Source organism: Opisthocomus hoazin, chromosome 1 (assembly GCF_030867145.1).
Source record: "Opisthocomus hoazin isolate bOpiHoa1 chromosome 1, bOpiHoa1.hap1, whole genome shotgun sequence".
Taxonomy (NCBI): domain Eukaryota; kingdom Metazoa; phylum Chordata; class Aves; order Opisthocomiformes; family Opisthocomidae; genus Opisthocomus; species Opisthocomus hoazin.
In genome coordinates this window covers 157,211,658-157,227,037 of record NC_134414.1, presented here as the reverse complement: position 1 = coordinate 157,227,037, position 15,380 = coordinate 157,211,658, and the positions used below count along the sequence as shown (strand labels likewise).

At 45.9% G+C, this 15,380-nt stretch overlaps 1 protein-coding gene across 1 annotated transcript in view; it reads right to left on the bottom strand.

The window, feature by feature from the left end:
* The window catches only part of TTLL12 (tubulin tyrosine ligase like 12), a 31,588-nt gene extending 18,477 nt beyond the window's left edge, over window positions 1–13,111 (bottom strand). The window contains exons 1-4 of the mRNA XM_009931860.2: window positions 12,919–13,111; window positions 4,906–5,081; window positions 2,669–2,867; window positions 273–432 (exon numbers count right to left, since the gene is read on the bottom strand). Coding sequence (XP_009930162.2) covers window positions 273–432; window positions 2,669–2,867; window positions 4,906–5,081; window positions 12,919–13,038 — 655 coding nt within the window. The 5' untranslated portion in view covers window positions 13,039–13,111. The remainder of the gene's footprint in view (window positions 1–272; window positions 433–2,668; window positions 2,868–4,905; window positions 5,082–12,918) is intronic.
* Between the last annotated feature and the right edge of the window lie 2,269 nt (window positions 13,112–15,380).

The following is a 15,380-nucleotide window of genomic DNA, read 5'->3' as shown; positions in this document are numbered from 1 at the left end:
TGAATCACTAGTTTCACTAAGACAGTGATGCAAGATTTAAGTTCTCTGTCAATAAAACATTATCAACATTTTTTGACTGATAAAGGCCTCTTTCTTACATAAATTATACAAATATCAGGCAGAGAACTTTTAAATTCAACAGCATTACAAATATGCGTCATTTTGGTCTTGAAATATTTGTTCTACAGTGAGGTGCTCAATGATTTCTAAGAATATGGCCCATCTTCTATTGTGAGCATAAAAAAAAAAATAATACTCAGACACACACTTACCACCAGTTTCAAGGTCTCTCAAAGGCCAGAGAACTGTGTAAGCAATTTGTTGAGGCATATAAAACAGAGGTGCTGTTGCAAAACTAGGCTGATCTGAATGCTGAATGCGTGATCCAAACTCATCCATAATGTACCAGACAGGAACCTTCTCCTCTGCAGTCTGTGTGATTAAAGAGTGAGACATACTGCACATATCAATTGCTAGAAAAGCACCACAAGGCAGAAGGCACTGGCAGCACCCCCTATGCCATCTCTCTGTTTCCTACTCTAGCCAAGATTGTGAGCAGGGCTAGGTACGGAGTAATGCTCCCACCCCTGCAACTCTGAGGCTAAGCCTGTTCCCATCTCAACTGCACAGCCCCATCCTTATTCTTACGCTACTACTATTGCCTACCAGACCCGCTTCTCCTCTACCAAACCAGCCAGTCGAGGGAGCTAAACCACAGAATCACAAAATGTTAGGGGCTGGAAGAAACCTCTGCGGGTCACCCAGTCCAACCCCCTGCCGAAGCAGGGTCACCTACAGCAGGCTGCACAGGACCGCGTCCAAGCGGGTCTTGCATATCTCCAGAGAAGGAGACTCCACAACCTCCCTGGGCAGCCTGTTCCAGGGCTCCGTCACCCTCAGAGGGAAGAAGTTCTTCCTCATGTTCAGCTGGAACCTCCTATGCTTCAGTTTGTGCCCGTTGCCCCTTGTCCTGTCGCTGGGCACCACTGAAAAGAGCCTGGCCCCATCCTCCTGACACCCACCCTGCAGATATTTATAGGCATTTCTGAGGTCCCCTCTCAGACTTCTCTTCTCCACGCTAAACAAGCCCAGCTCCCTCTGCCTTTCCTCATAGGACAGATGCTCCAGTCCCCTCATCATTCTCGTAGCTCTACGCTGGACTCTCTCCAGTAGCTTCTCAAGCCAGCAGAAGGCTGTTCCATAGGATTAGTTTGCCTTCAGTTTCTATCAGAATCAGTTTGCTAAAATGAGCTTGAAGCTTACAGCTTAGGAGTGAAGGAGAGCAGAACCTGCCTCCTGCAACAACAGCTGGCTGTGAGAGTGTTGAGTTTGCATCACCAAAGCACCCCTTCCTGTAATGCTAGTCATGAATGAATGAATAAACTTTAAATTGCTTGGGAGCACTACTGTTGCCTTTTTACAGAGGCAGAAATAGAGCACAGAGATAAGACTTAAGATAGTCAAGCAACCCAGTGCCAGAAATGGGAACAGCAGACAAGTTCAACTACAGGTTGAATTTATTGCCTTCCAGGAAATCGCTTTTCAAGTAGTAACACAGATAATTCCACTTCACTAACAAGCCATTCATGACAACACGATGGGAAAAAAAGACATGGGGTAGAAAGACTGAGAGATACTGTTCCGATCTCTCTTTTGTTTCAAGAAAAAGCAGTCACAATTAATCCCTTTCTTGGTGATTTTTCAGGCTTGATACTAATGTGAGCTAAGCTGATACCTTAATTGATAAAGATGACCACTCCAGAGAACAACCTCAGGCCCCTGAGCTAATAGATGCAGACTGGTCATGCTCACACTGCTCAGGGTTAGCCCTGTCCACTCCGCACAGGCCTCAGTTCAAAGAATTCAACTTTCTCCTCTTTTATCCAAAAGACTCACAATAGCCTAGGAGCGACATTGCAGATCCTACAGAAGGGTTTTTAACAGAACCCTGAGGGTTGTATTCCCTCAGAAACAGCATGTATGAATCTGAAGGCATTTGAAGGCTCAAGACATGCTGGTACAGTGCTGAAGAGCTACGTAGGGCAGAGAGACCAAACCTGGCGTGGCCTGCCCACACTACCCAGAAGCAGTAGCCCGTAGGCATCAATAAGCTATGCCTAGAAATGCTTAGGCTCCACCTTGAAGCCAGTTGGTTCTCACCTGAGGATGAGCTAACATTTACACAGTACAGACAATCAGTTGCCAAATACAAACCAGGAAGTTATTTGACATTGTAGATGTATCCTTGGTATGTAAAGCACTCTATACAGGTGAGGAAAACTGCGAGCATAGTTGAGACACACACTTTTAAGTGAGACATTTGATTCATGAGTGCTTCTTTCCTTTCACTATGAGAAAGTTTCAGTAGAAAAACCCCACATAACATACAAGCAGATCTCCCCCTTCTAGCCCCCCTCTTTTGTAGCAGACTCTTCCCCTCTCAGCAAAAAAAGCCCTCAAAGCCCTCAGCAGAAAGCTGGAAGCAAGACGCTGTGCATTTTAGCCCTACACGGCATTAGTTCTCCGTCCAAGTAGAGGATTATTCTCAAATGCGTGTAAAGGACCTTTTTTATTGAAAATATATCTTCATTAACAGCCATATACTGGAATGCCTTCACTCAGGATTGGCAGAACTTTTTAGCACCCTGATTAGGCTTTAGAGACTCACCCCTTGAGAAAGCTGGTAGGTCTGATTGTATTTCCACATTTCCTGCAACACTTGCTCAATACTGCCCTCATCTGGGATCTCTCCGTGAAAGTCGATTCCCATGAGATTGGTCATTCTGTGCAGTAGGCCGGGTACGTGCAGCAGCTGCTGGCGGGCATGTTCAACACGGTACGTCCAGGCGTGGTCGATGAGGAAAATGCTTGAAGAGAATTTTGATAATGTTACAACGGTACATTTTTACATGTATATAGCCAAATGTTCTGTGAATAAGAGCTACATTTCCCTGTAGATAGTTTGATAACTCTCCTCTTGCTCCCAAAGTCACTCCCAGAGCGCACATCGTGACATTACAGGATAGGAACAACTTCTCAGCAGCAACTTGCACTCTGTTTTTGTTCTAGAAAGCTCATTGTACATCAGTTAGTATTTCCATGAAAATGAGGAGCAAACACAGAACAGGGCACTCAGTTTGTAAGCCCAGTTCCCTTCAACGGTCAGGAACACAAGAGTTTCTTCTGGTTTGATCATTATTAACTCCACTGCATCAACCTGATATTGTTGCCTGAAGAAGGAAAACAATGCATTATTTTGCAAAAGTATTCCAGGATCTTGTTAGCCGTGAGCTCTGTGACATCTACCGTCATCTGTAAAACTAGGTGGAGAGATCCGATCATCAAAAGCATGTATCATTTGCGATTAAAAAAAAAAAGGATTAAATTTTTTTGTTGTTTCCCTTTGGGTTCTTTAGGGTGCTCCCCCCCCCACACACGTCTTTTTAGAAAAAATGCATTGCTTTAAAAGAATTACCAATCCATCCCAAAACAAAATGATCTCCAAGTGGCACAGCCCCCCTTTACAAATTTAACCCTTGTTTAGGCTGCGTGATTTTTACAAAAAATGCATACTTATTCAAACAGAAGAGTTGTCCACATTTTGGTCATATCCTCTTACTGAACAAAGTCAGAAAAAAATCTGAATTCTACTTGCTAATAAAAACCAAACAAAAAGCAAACCCAAACCAAATAAAAGCCTCCACAATCACGCCCCTTCAAACAAAGCCAGGACCCATATTTCAGAAAGTTAAAAACAGGTCAGCTGTCACATATACTGATACAATTATTGTATCTCAGATACCACATACAGAAGAAACCTCATTTAATTGTAAAGTTAAAGACTCCAGAGAATGTCAAGGTCAAGCTCCTTGGAAATGTTAGTAAACAAGTTTGTCAGTGTCCTGCTCCTATATTCACACACATCTGAATGCTACAAGGAAGCCCAAGTGTATCAAAGGAGCTGTTCTGAACGTCGAAATTTAACTGCATTCTCAGATTTAGAGAGGCAATGACTTGGGTTAAAGCAGGCATGTAAAGGCAGATACCTATGCTCTATGTTGTTTTTACTCGTCAAAGCTAAATTTAGATTTTTAGACTTTGTATGTTTACCCAAGACCTAAAAAGTATGAAAGTTTTGGCAAAATATATTTTACAGAATGGAGCAGAATTGTGCTTAGATCTCCAGCACAGCTGACTTCATCTCACTGCTGTTTATCAATATATGACAAATAGCCTGTTCTGTGTTTGCAATCAAGAACACAAAAAACTGTGTTGTAACACGAAGTTGTTTCTCATGCAACTTTTTTCTAATTTTATAGCTGCATACTAGTCTCATACTCATGACAGATAAGCTGATTCTGAAGAAAGCCAGCAGTAACTTGACATTCAATTATATATGCATGCATAGCAAGTAATCACACAATCACACACTTGAGTTATATTTTAGCCAACTGGAGGAAATTTAATAGTCCATGGATCATTACTTTGAAGCTGCTTAGCACCTCCTCAGCCTGAGATTTGAGTCACAAATATTTCTTCAGTCCCCCCCCCCCCCCCCCTCCAGGGGCACACAGGCTTGCAGATACAAAGTTCTTATTTTCTTTCTGCAAAATTCATTTCAAGGTTGCCTTTTCCCTATTTTTTCCCTCAGCTTACCAAAGCCAGTTTCTAAGCATCTTCCTGCATGATTTAAAAACGAACAACGCTAAGATACCTGCACTCCCAGTACCCTTTGTAGGATGTGCCTCATAGCACACACCTTACCTCAAACAGGCAGCTATGTCTTATAGTAAGAAAAGAGGATTTCTGAATAGCATCAAACAGGTTTTAAAACAAACTATCAGTACCATTTTAGGGTTTAAGACCACTCAAAGACTGAACACAAGTTCTGAAATCACTACTCACCTACTGGGATTGGAGGCTTGAAGCCCATTCTCATTTGTTACGATAACTTTGAAACAAGGTTCATTTCCAGGATTTGGTTTCTTTTTTAATTCCTCCTCCATTTCTTCATCACCTTCTTCCTCCTCATCCACCTCTTCTACTTGCATTATCCCGAAGTAGTCACCAGCATCAAATATCTGAGATTGAAAGTGTACAAAGTATCAAGCAATTGGTTGAGGCAGTACCCTGACATACATAAGGCAACACTAAAAGGCACTTCTAGATATTGTGGCCACTCTGACAAAAATTGGCATTTTAACAGATAAATGAGCAACAGAATTTATTCTTTCACATTTTAATACAGCTGTTTGTTTGGGAAGTTTCTTTGGTTAACATTGGCAAGAAGCTTTGTCGGTTTCTTTGGCACCAACAGGTCTACTGATGATTGCCTATTAGTTTAACTCCTCATAAAGATTTGTGGAAGCTGAAACAGATTATCTTTGCTCAACTTTGCTACAACCAACAATTTAAGACCTGCAAAAATATGGTCTCTTATTATGGCATGCAAAGCTCAACAAACCTAGACACTCCCCAGGTTCCACAACTACATCCGTGGAGACCAGTGATGAGTGGCATTCCTCGGGGGTCAGTACTAGGACAGGCGCTGTTTAACATCTTTGTTGGCAACATGGACAGCAGGATTGAGTGCACCCTCAGCAAGTCTGCCGATGACACCAACCTGTGTGGTGCGGTCAACACACCGGAGGGAAGGATGCTATCCAGAGGGACCTTGACACCCTTGAGTGGTGGGCCTGTGCGAACCTCATGAAGTTCAACAGGGCCAAGTGCAAGGTCCTGCACATGGATCAGGGCAATCCCAAGCACAAGGAGAATGGATTGAGAGTAGCCCTGAGGAGAAGGACGTGAGGGTGCTGGTTGATGAGAAACTCAACATGACCCAGCAGTGTGCCCTTGCAGCCCAGAAGGCCAACCATATCCTGGGCTGCATCAAAAAAAGCATGGCCAGCATGTCAAGGGAGGTGATTCTGCCCCTCTATTCCACTCTGGTGAGTAGACTCTCAGGCCCACCTGGAGTCCTGCCCCCAGCTCTGGAGCCCTCAGCACACTAAGGACATGGACCTGTTGGAATGAGTCCAGAGGAGGGCCACAAAAATGATCAGAGAGCTGGAGCTGGGGTTGTTCAGCCTGGAGAAAACACCAGGGAGACCTTACAGCAGCCTTCCAATACCTTGAAGGGGGCCTACAAGAAAGCTGGAGAGGCATTTTTTAGAAGGGCATGTAGAGATAGGACAAGGGTAATGGCTTTAAACTGAAAATGGTTAGATTTAGATTAGACGTAAGAAAGAAATTCTTTACTATGGGGGTGGTGAGACACTGGAACAGGTTGCCCAGAGAAGCTGTGAATGCCCTGTCGCTGGAAGTGTTCAAGCTCAGGGTGGATGGGGCTTTGAGCAACTTGGTCTAGTGGGAGGTGTCCCTGCTAACGGCTGGGGGGGTGAAACCAGATGATCTTTAACATCCCTTCCAAAACAAACCATTCTATGATTCTGTGATTCTATACTGAAGTACATTAAGGCCCCTGAAGAAGAAAAAGAGCTTTTACCAGTTGAGTTCTGAACCAGTCAAGAAACCTCAGCATATTTCCCCCATCCTTCTTTCCCTACACAAGGAACTGCTCGTGCTCACTCACCTCTGGATGAGTTGAGAGACTGCTTACATGGCTGCAAGTTAAGGCCTATACACTTACCTCTACTAATGTGCTGAAAAGGGTTTGTTCGCATCATTCTTGCCTACTCTGGACAAACACCTTCATCTAGAACCTTCATAAATTAAGGAGGTCACTACACAAGTTTCCCTTCTGCCCCAAATCTTGCCACATGGTGGGTTCGCGTATCTTTTGCAGAACCAAGACTCTGCTGACAACTTATATTATTTTCAAGTGAACACATCCTTTTATGAAGAAAAAAAAAGTGTAAAGTCTCAGAGAACTTATAAAATCCTTTCAGAGAGAGTTATTTTCCTAAGTTACTCACACTACTTAACAAACCAGGCAGGAGCAGACAAATCATTTGCTTCAATCTAATCTCACTAGAAAGTAGCAGGGAGGGAGGAAGACCTAGTAGTGTTACTGGTATAACATATCAAGCTCAGGTACCTCTAGCCTCTGATGTCGCCACTTCAACAAAGCAGACAGCTGCCCAAAGACAGCTAGTAAGGGAGGACGGCAGTGAGGAAACAACACCTACTTCAGATCTTAGACCAGATCCAAGTGGAGAAGTACCTGAAATTCCCTTCTGAGGAGCAGGAGAATTTCCTTTGGGCTGGGGGGTAGAAAAAGAAAATGCCAACAATGTGTTGGCTAACTCCAGGTAGACATTTTTCTTAAGGTAAACAAAATTACTTTGTCAACAGCCTCACTGGAGATTAAAAACACACACCTATTTTTAAAAAATCTAGAAACTGACTTAATATCATCTGCTTCAGCATGCATCAAAATAGCTAGCAATTCTAATTTATTCCTACTTTTCCAGTTTCGCTAGAAGAAGGTAACATTACTCAGTAGTAAGCAATATCACAACCTCCTGATATTATAACAGTAGCCACCAACACTTCTTTAAGTCCCTGCTCAGTTGCCTGTATGATCTGTAGTCACTCTAAGCTAAGGTAACGGCAAGAACGTCACAGCAAAAGGAAGACTTCTTCCTTGTGTGGCTGTCAGTGGTGCTCACAATTCATTTTCTTCAGGTCAGCTCCCAGCTGGAGACGCTCCCTGATGTGGCTCACCACACAAATGCTAATCCTGGCCCACAGCAGGCAGCAAAGAGTGCACCAGGGGACACACAGATTCCACTCCTCCCTCAAGCGACACTTCGCTGCTCCTGCTGCTGGATCTAGAGCTGTCCTCATCAAGCTCATGAGCTAGCAGAAGAAACCACAGCTAAGTGACTGGCAGTCATTAGAAAATTAAAACTGCAATTGTGATTCATTAGAGTCCACTTGGTGCCTGCTGCAGTATGGCACTATGTATGCTTCCTACACTTGACACTTTGTCTTAAGGAGTTTGTAAGAGTGGGGATACGCGGTGACCCAGCTGCTGACCAAGATTAACCTTCACTCAGCACAGGCTCCACCCATCCACCAAACACCCATAGTGAATGTTAATATCAAGTTCTTCTACAGCTAAGGCAAGCTGGTGGCTTTATATTTTACTAAATATCAACTCAAGACTTAAAAATGAAGGGATGCCAAATCCTCTAAGCCAAAGCTTTGATCTCTGCCTCCAACAGAGCATCAGTTGCATGAGACTGTAGTATTTTTTTTCATTTAGCAAAAAATCTCCACTTTTAATACATTTTCAGCAGAATTATGCTAAAAAAACCTCCTAGAGAATTTATAACCTTGATAAAGTGAATTAGGTATGTACCTCACCTGAAGCAATTCATGGTTCTCAGAGCAGCAGCTCAAGACCACCTTAATCAGTGGGGTTTTGTGAGGTCCTTGTTGTTTTTTTAAAATTTGTAATTGATAAGGCAACCAGTTCAGTAGAGAACTGACTGGTTTTGCAGCAATGCCTGGTCAGCAGCAGACACACAGCCTGTTGAGCGGGTAGACGACACTGCTGTCCTCCTCTCTTCCTCCCTCCCTTTGAGAGGGTCTGTCACACTGCAGACCTACTAACACAGCAGCTCCATTACAGGAATCTTAAGCTACTTAAGCAAAAAAACAGCTGGATAAGATCATGCCACCATTTTGAAGAATATAACCATTTGCTTGAAGCAGACTAGGGGGAACGCACATGAAGTACTCCACCAGACTAATAACCTCTAGCAGACAGCAAAGGGGTAGCAACACATTTCGGTGGCACAGCTATCTGCAAGCAAGACACGCTTGGGCAAAATCACTCCCTCCTCATATTCAGGTGCAGTTCCAACCTAATGATCCAGAGAATGTGATAACAAAGCAGGCACGTCATGACAACTACCACACACAGGCATCTTCACCAAATTCCTTTTAGGCACACTGCAAACTGCTTTGAAGGCCACAGGTAGCCTCTGAGCAAGAGCCTGCCCTCCCCTGCTCTGGAAAATAAAGTCTAGCAGTATTGAACATGCTGCATTCCATCTAGCAGTATTGAACATGCTGCATTCCGTCTAGTAATTAATTAAAAGCCTCCATTTCTAACTGAAACCCTAAACAATCCTTTGCCAGCGACATCTCAGGGCCATAAAAATCTTGCTGCAACACACAGAAGCCTGCCACATAATTTAGCATATGGCTGGAATAAAAAAAAAAGATTATGAATAAAGTTTGATGCAGGCACTGTATTTCCCAGGCTTATAACCAGACTATATACAGTTTCTCCAGTAACATAAGAAACAATCACTATATTGGAAATAGAATTTTGGGCTTTATAGTAAATTATTACACATGCATATGTTTTGTTTTTAAGTTTCTGCTGGAAATGCAGAAAAGTTTGCCTCCCAAAAGACACTGAATGCTAAATGCAAAATAAATAAAAGCATGTTTATTGATCTAGCAGATAAACCGTGTTTTGAATGAGCAATCCAATTTAATTCATAGTTACATAATGCTCTCAGAAGGACATCTGCTCCAGCAGATCTCAAGGTAAATAAAAAAAACCCATCCTCTTCTCCAACAGGCTTTAGCATACACAGAGGAGGGAGGGTGCATTCACTCTGTATGACGAAGCATGTGTATGTGTTGGAAAACAGCTGCCTGGGCTGGGTTCTGGAGGTACTGATGTAAGACAGAGCTTTTTATCTGTATCATGGATGCAAATTTTCCAAGTTCTATGCTAGAAAGTTTTAATCTTTGCAACAGGTTAGGACAAATGAAAAATTCCTCCCATCTTCACACATGAAACAAGAAAAATCCTATCCTCCATGCTGTACTGATTTTATCCTCCCCAGTTATTCTTTATTACATAGACTCCCAAAACATTTTCCTCCTTTCCCTTCACCTTTGCTTTCTTTATTGCTGCTCCTCCAGCCCCTCCACATTGTCCAGTTCTAAGTAAGACACTGTAGCTTCATCTCTGCCTCCTCAAAAGCTCATCCCAGTCCACAGCACTCCTCACAGTAATTTTGCCTGGACATCCCAGTCTTCTCCACACCCTTTTGCCCTTCTTCTGGATGAAACTCAGAAGCTGCAACAGCAGAGACAAGCACCATCAGCAGCATAATTTATCTTCCTAAGCACACTGAAGTAATTAAATCTCACTCACATGCACTGGAATACTTCATACAAAAGAGCGTGCTCAGCCACCACTGCAAGCAAAGTGAAACAGAAGAAGCAGCCTGCCCCCTTAGGGCATATGCTTTCTTCACCCTGCCTTTCCTCATCCTAACCTCTGTAAAAAGATCAGGACCATGGGCCTCCTCTCACTCTATTGCCTTACCTTCTAAATTTTACACCACCCCTCAACAAAGTTGGTAACATGCAAGGACTTCAGCTACAGGACACAAATCTTTAGCCTGCATTATGTCACATGATGATTCCACAGTTTGCCAGCCACCTCCAGCTTTCTAATACTGGCACGGGGCAATGCAACAGTTTGCAACTTTGGGTTTCTTTACCAACTTTGTTTGTACTACCTTCTATTTCATCCTCTTCTGATACATCCCTTTTCATACCTTCCTATTTAAGCAGCGCAGCAGATATTCCCTGCTCCAAGTCACTTGCACATACGCTTGTTGAGAGAGGTATAACATAACAGGAAGTTTGTGACTGACAGATGCTTGAGTTACTGTAGATTTATTTTGTCTGTAACACACACATATTCCTGTTACTAGCAGTACCAGACACACAACAGTCAGAAAGCAGCACGAACGTATTCAGACCCTTCCTGACTGTACGTGCTATAAACATTCAGATTAGAAAATGACTTGCTGTGCTTCCCTCCCCTCCCAACTCTAAAGTTGAGATGGGGAAAAGCAGTGTTCAAGCAATTAGAAATCAGTTTACTTGTACATGGGGGTTAAACTAGTGTCCCCTCTTCTCACCCCCTGTCCTATGCTTCCTGTTCAAATTTTTCATCTCATCCCACCTGTTTCTCCACGGCTCAGCATGTCCTCCTGCAGCCCACCGCTAGCTCCCTTCTCCCCGCTTACCCTGAGGCTCCCATCAGATGTCTTTTTCTCCCCGGAACTGAAAGTTCACCTCATTCTTGTTTCCTTCTCAAGGTAGACTCCTCCAGACTCCCTGGAGCACTCTCAAGTCTCCAGACAACTAGTTTCGGGTTGTGTCTCTTTCCTGCCTTAGTTCCTTGTTCCTTTACTCCAACAAATCCAAGACAGCTTTCCTTGACACTGAGGCTGGCTGTGTACGTGCAAAACAAAAAAATTTTCTAAATGCACCTTGTGTATTTATAAGCCCTTTGTCCAAAATGACTCGTTTTCTCGACTGTTTCTCTTCCCTTTCTCATCACAAAGCTCCAGGTAGCAAGCGGATGGTTGCTAAAAACATAGGCGAAATGGGATTCTCCATCCTGGAGTGTGCCTGTGTCCCCACACTCCCTTTAGTTCAGAGCCAGTTCCAGAGACTCTTTGTGTCAGCTTCTGCTGAAACAGACCCAGACCCTACACAGGGACGGTCTGTACGATGCCTGGGCAGGGCTACAACTGTGGCACTCAAGGAGGTTCACAAAGGGCAATGTCCCCAAATTTATGCCATTGCATCTATATGAGGCTATTTTATCATAAGACGCTATTTTACAAAGGCTTACAGCTTGTCCAAAATTCAGCCTGAGAAACTCACACCGCACGGCCACTCTTGAGACTCTTTACAAAGCAGATCTTGCATTGCTATTGTTTTAACCATTGCCAGAACTTTCTTCTACCACCATCCATATTCCCTGAAAGAGCTGAATGGCTTTCACTCGGATCAGGAATAAACAAACAAACCAACTGGCCAAAACCACTCCAGAAAACGGCCTGAGACAGGTAACTCGTGCATAAGCAAAACGAGCTGACTTACTTAGCTCTGCACAGTTATAAACGACTGAGAACAGGGTAGACAGCGTGGAAGTGAAGAGAGTTGGGGGAAGAATAAAGAACAGACAAAACCCAACTCAAACCACAATATGACAACATCCTGACTTTAAAACTACCATTCTTGCTTTTCTAAATTCCTCTCTGGCAAAGGTCTGAATGCTTCAAGATATATTCACCACCTCTCTCCAGTACAGGATCTCCAGTTACCGGGATCCCCAAACGCTTTCCAGCTTGACGCTGACAACAATTAAGACGAAACCAGATACGTGCAATACACCTGACCTCCTTCACAGCCCCCCGCTGCAGCTCCGGTAACACCACAGGCACGGAGCTTCTCCCACCCCCCTCGCTGAGCAGAATCACAGAATGTTAAGAGGTTGGAAGGGACCTCTGTGGGTCACCCAGTCCAACCCCCTGCCCAAGCACGGTCACCTACAGCAGGCTGCACAGGACTGCGTCCAGGCGGGTCTTGAATATCTCCAAGAAGGAGACTCCACAAACTCCCTGGGCAGCCTGGGCCAGGGCTCCGTCACCCTCAGAGGGAAGAAGTTCTTCCTCGTGTTCAGCTGGAACTTCCTCTGCTTCAGTCTGTGCCCGTTGTCCCTTGTCCTGTCGCTGGGCACCACTGGAAAGAGTCTGGCCCTGTCCTCCTGACACCCACCCTGCAGATATTTAGAAGCATTTCTAAGGTCCCCTCTCAGCCTTCTCTTCTCCAGGCTGTACAAGCCCAGCTCCCTCAGCCTTTCCTCGTAGGAGCGATGCTCCAGTCCCCTCATCATCCTCGTAGCCCTGCGCTGGACTCTGTCCAGTAGCTCCTCATGCTTCCTGAGCTGGGGAGCCCAGAACTGCAAGCAGCCTCTTGGCTCTCCCCTTCTCCCCCCGTCACCATGGCGGAGGGGGGCTATCTCCTCACTAAAGGAATCCCCTTGGGCGGGCGTTTCCCACCCAAGGCGCTTCTCTCAGCTCCGCTCTCCGCGGCAACGGCACCAGGGCCACCCACCTCGCCACGCAGCTTGCGGCACAGGCTCTCCCAGTAGCGAGCCGGGACCCTCGAGGCGCGCAGAGCGGCCCCGTGCAGGGCCACGAAGGCCGCCAGATCCTCCTCACCGCCTCCCGACATGGCCGGCCACGGCCGCTCACCCGCCCCGGCTCGGAACAGTGCATGCCGGGGTGGGGGGGCGGCCCCTGAGGTGAGGGAGATGCGCCGCCAGGGGCGGGGCTTCCCCGCGGCGAGGGGCGGTTGGGGGCGGCCGTTGGGCGGGGCTGGGGCCGAGGAAAAGGGGGGGTCAGGGCGCAGCGGTCTGTGGAGGAGGTGTGCGTGCTGCTTAGGGTTTGTGCTTCCCTTAAGCATAGATAAAATCGCAGCATCCGCGGCGCCGTGCTGGCCGCAAGACTTTGGAGTTTCTCAGAGTTCCGCTTTTCAGGAAGGCCACAGCCCCTGAAGTGGGCCACAGGTGGGGTGCAAGGCGAGACGAGGGCTGAGGAGAAAGGCTTGGGGGTGCTGGTTGATGAAGCTCAACATCACCTGGCAGTGTGCGCTCGCAGCCCAGCAGGCCAACCGTACCCTGGGCTGCATCAAGAGAAGCGTGGCCAGCAGGTCGAGGGAGGGGATTCTGCCCCTCTGCTCTGCTGAGACCCCCCTGGAGTCCTGTGTCCAGCTCTGGAGCCCTCAGCACACGAAGGGCATGGACCCGTTGGAGTGGGTGCAGAGGAGGCCACAAAAATGATCCGAGGGCTGGAACACCTCGCCTGTGAGGAAAGGCTGAGAGAGCTGGGGCTGTTCAGCCTGGAGAAGAGAAGGCTGTGGGGAGACCTTACAGCAGCCTTCCAGTACCTTGAAGGGGGCCTACAAGAAAGCTGGAGAGAGACTTTTTACAAGACCATGTAGTGATAGAACAAGGGGTAATGGCTTTAAACTGAAAGAGGGTAGATTTAGATTAGACATAAGAAAGAAATTCTTCACCATGAGGGTGGTGAGACACTGGGACAGGTTGCCCAGAGAAGCTGTAGATGCCCCTCCCTGGAAGTGTTCAAGGTCAGGGTGGACAGAGCCCTGAGCAACCTGGTCTGGTGGGAGGTGTCCCTGCTAACGGCTGGGGGGGTTGGAACCAGATGATCTTTAAGGTCCCTTCCAACCCAAGCCATTCTGTGATTCTATGATCCTAACTGCCGGCCATAGCCATGTGAAATGCTCTCTTTGAGTTGTGTGTGCAGAGGAAAATCTGGCACCACATACGGTGCCAATCCTTTGTTTAAATTAAAGCTTTTTCTTTAAAATAACCTTGGACAAGTCAATTTTAACATTAGGCCTCTCTTAAATATTTGTGAGAGGGAAGTGTGTTCTTTGCAGGTGCCTGTAACAGGGAGGTGGCTTCTCAGTATTTTTCTTGGGTTGCTTAGAAGACATTTCTGAGGAAATCCATTCCTTCTCAGATTTTGTACTGAATAGCCTAAACCAGTTTAACCTGAGGCTCCCTAAACATTACTGGCAGGTTTGGTCTCAGCTCATGTATGGTTATAAAGGGCAAAGCAAGGCGTCTGACACCGGTGGCTGCTTGGATTGCAGGCCCGGGCTTTGCTGTGCCTGCTGTTGTGGCTAGCGGAAAGCTGCTGCTGCTGCTGGGAGCACCTGCACTGCTTCCTCTGTGGATTGTCTGCTCCAGGGACTGTGGAAACTTCTTTTCCTGCCAGCCTATCCCCAAATCAAGCCAGGACCCGGCTTGCGCACTGATCCTGCTGGCAGCATGGTGCTGCGCTGGGAGGGGTGTCCTGCAGCCCTGGAAAGAAAAGGGAGGCTCTAGAAATAGGAATTTAGGATCAGTAGCTGGTCAAGAAAGCCTCAGATTCGTGGAGCACAGTCAGTGGAGTGTGTACATGAATGCCATGTTGAAGAAATACCTCTCTGCTTGCTGCCCTGTCTTGTGTTGCTGGACTGGTGTCCTGTGTAACTACCCAGAGCAGCAATCCCTCCCTCCGTGTAATCACAGAGTTATCAGGTGGAGGGTCTGTAAATTAAAGTGCTGCAATAGCTTGGTCAAGTGGAGAGAGAGCAGAAAGAGATTAAAAATGATGCCTACGTGCTATCGCTATTCTGCAGCTGAGGATCTAGCACAATTCTCAGGTTGGATATCTGAATAGTAAATGCAGGCAAATCTTCCTCTTTGCCTGAGACTGTGTCTGCCTCACCACGTGCTGCGTTCCCACACTTCCCCAGCATAAAGGCTTTACAAGCATGTCACTAAGGAGACCTACCTGGTTAAACAGCAGAAGATCAAAAAGTAGTTGTAGTTCCAGTGTTCCTTGACTGGGTTCCCACCATGCTACTCTGAGTTTGAGGATGTTTTTGCTAATATTGTGTTTTGGTAAAAGAGGGTGGCTGTGGTGGTGATCTTGCACTAGTATTGTGAAATGTGGAGACTAGATCACTTGCCAGTCCTCATGGGGATCTTGCTTACTGAAAAG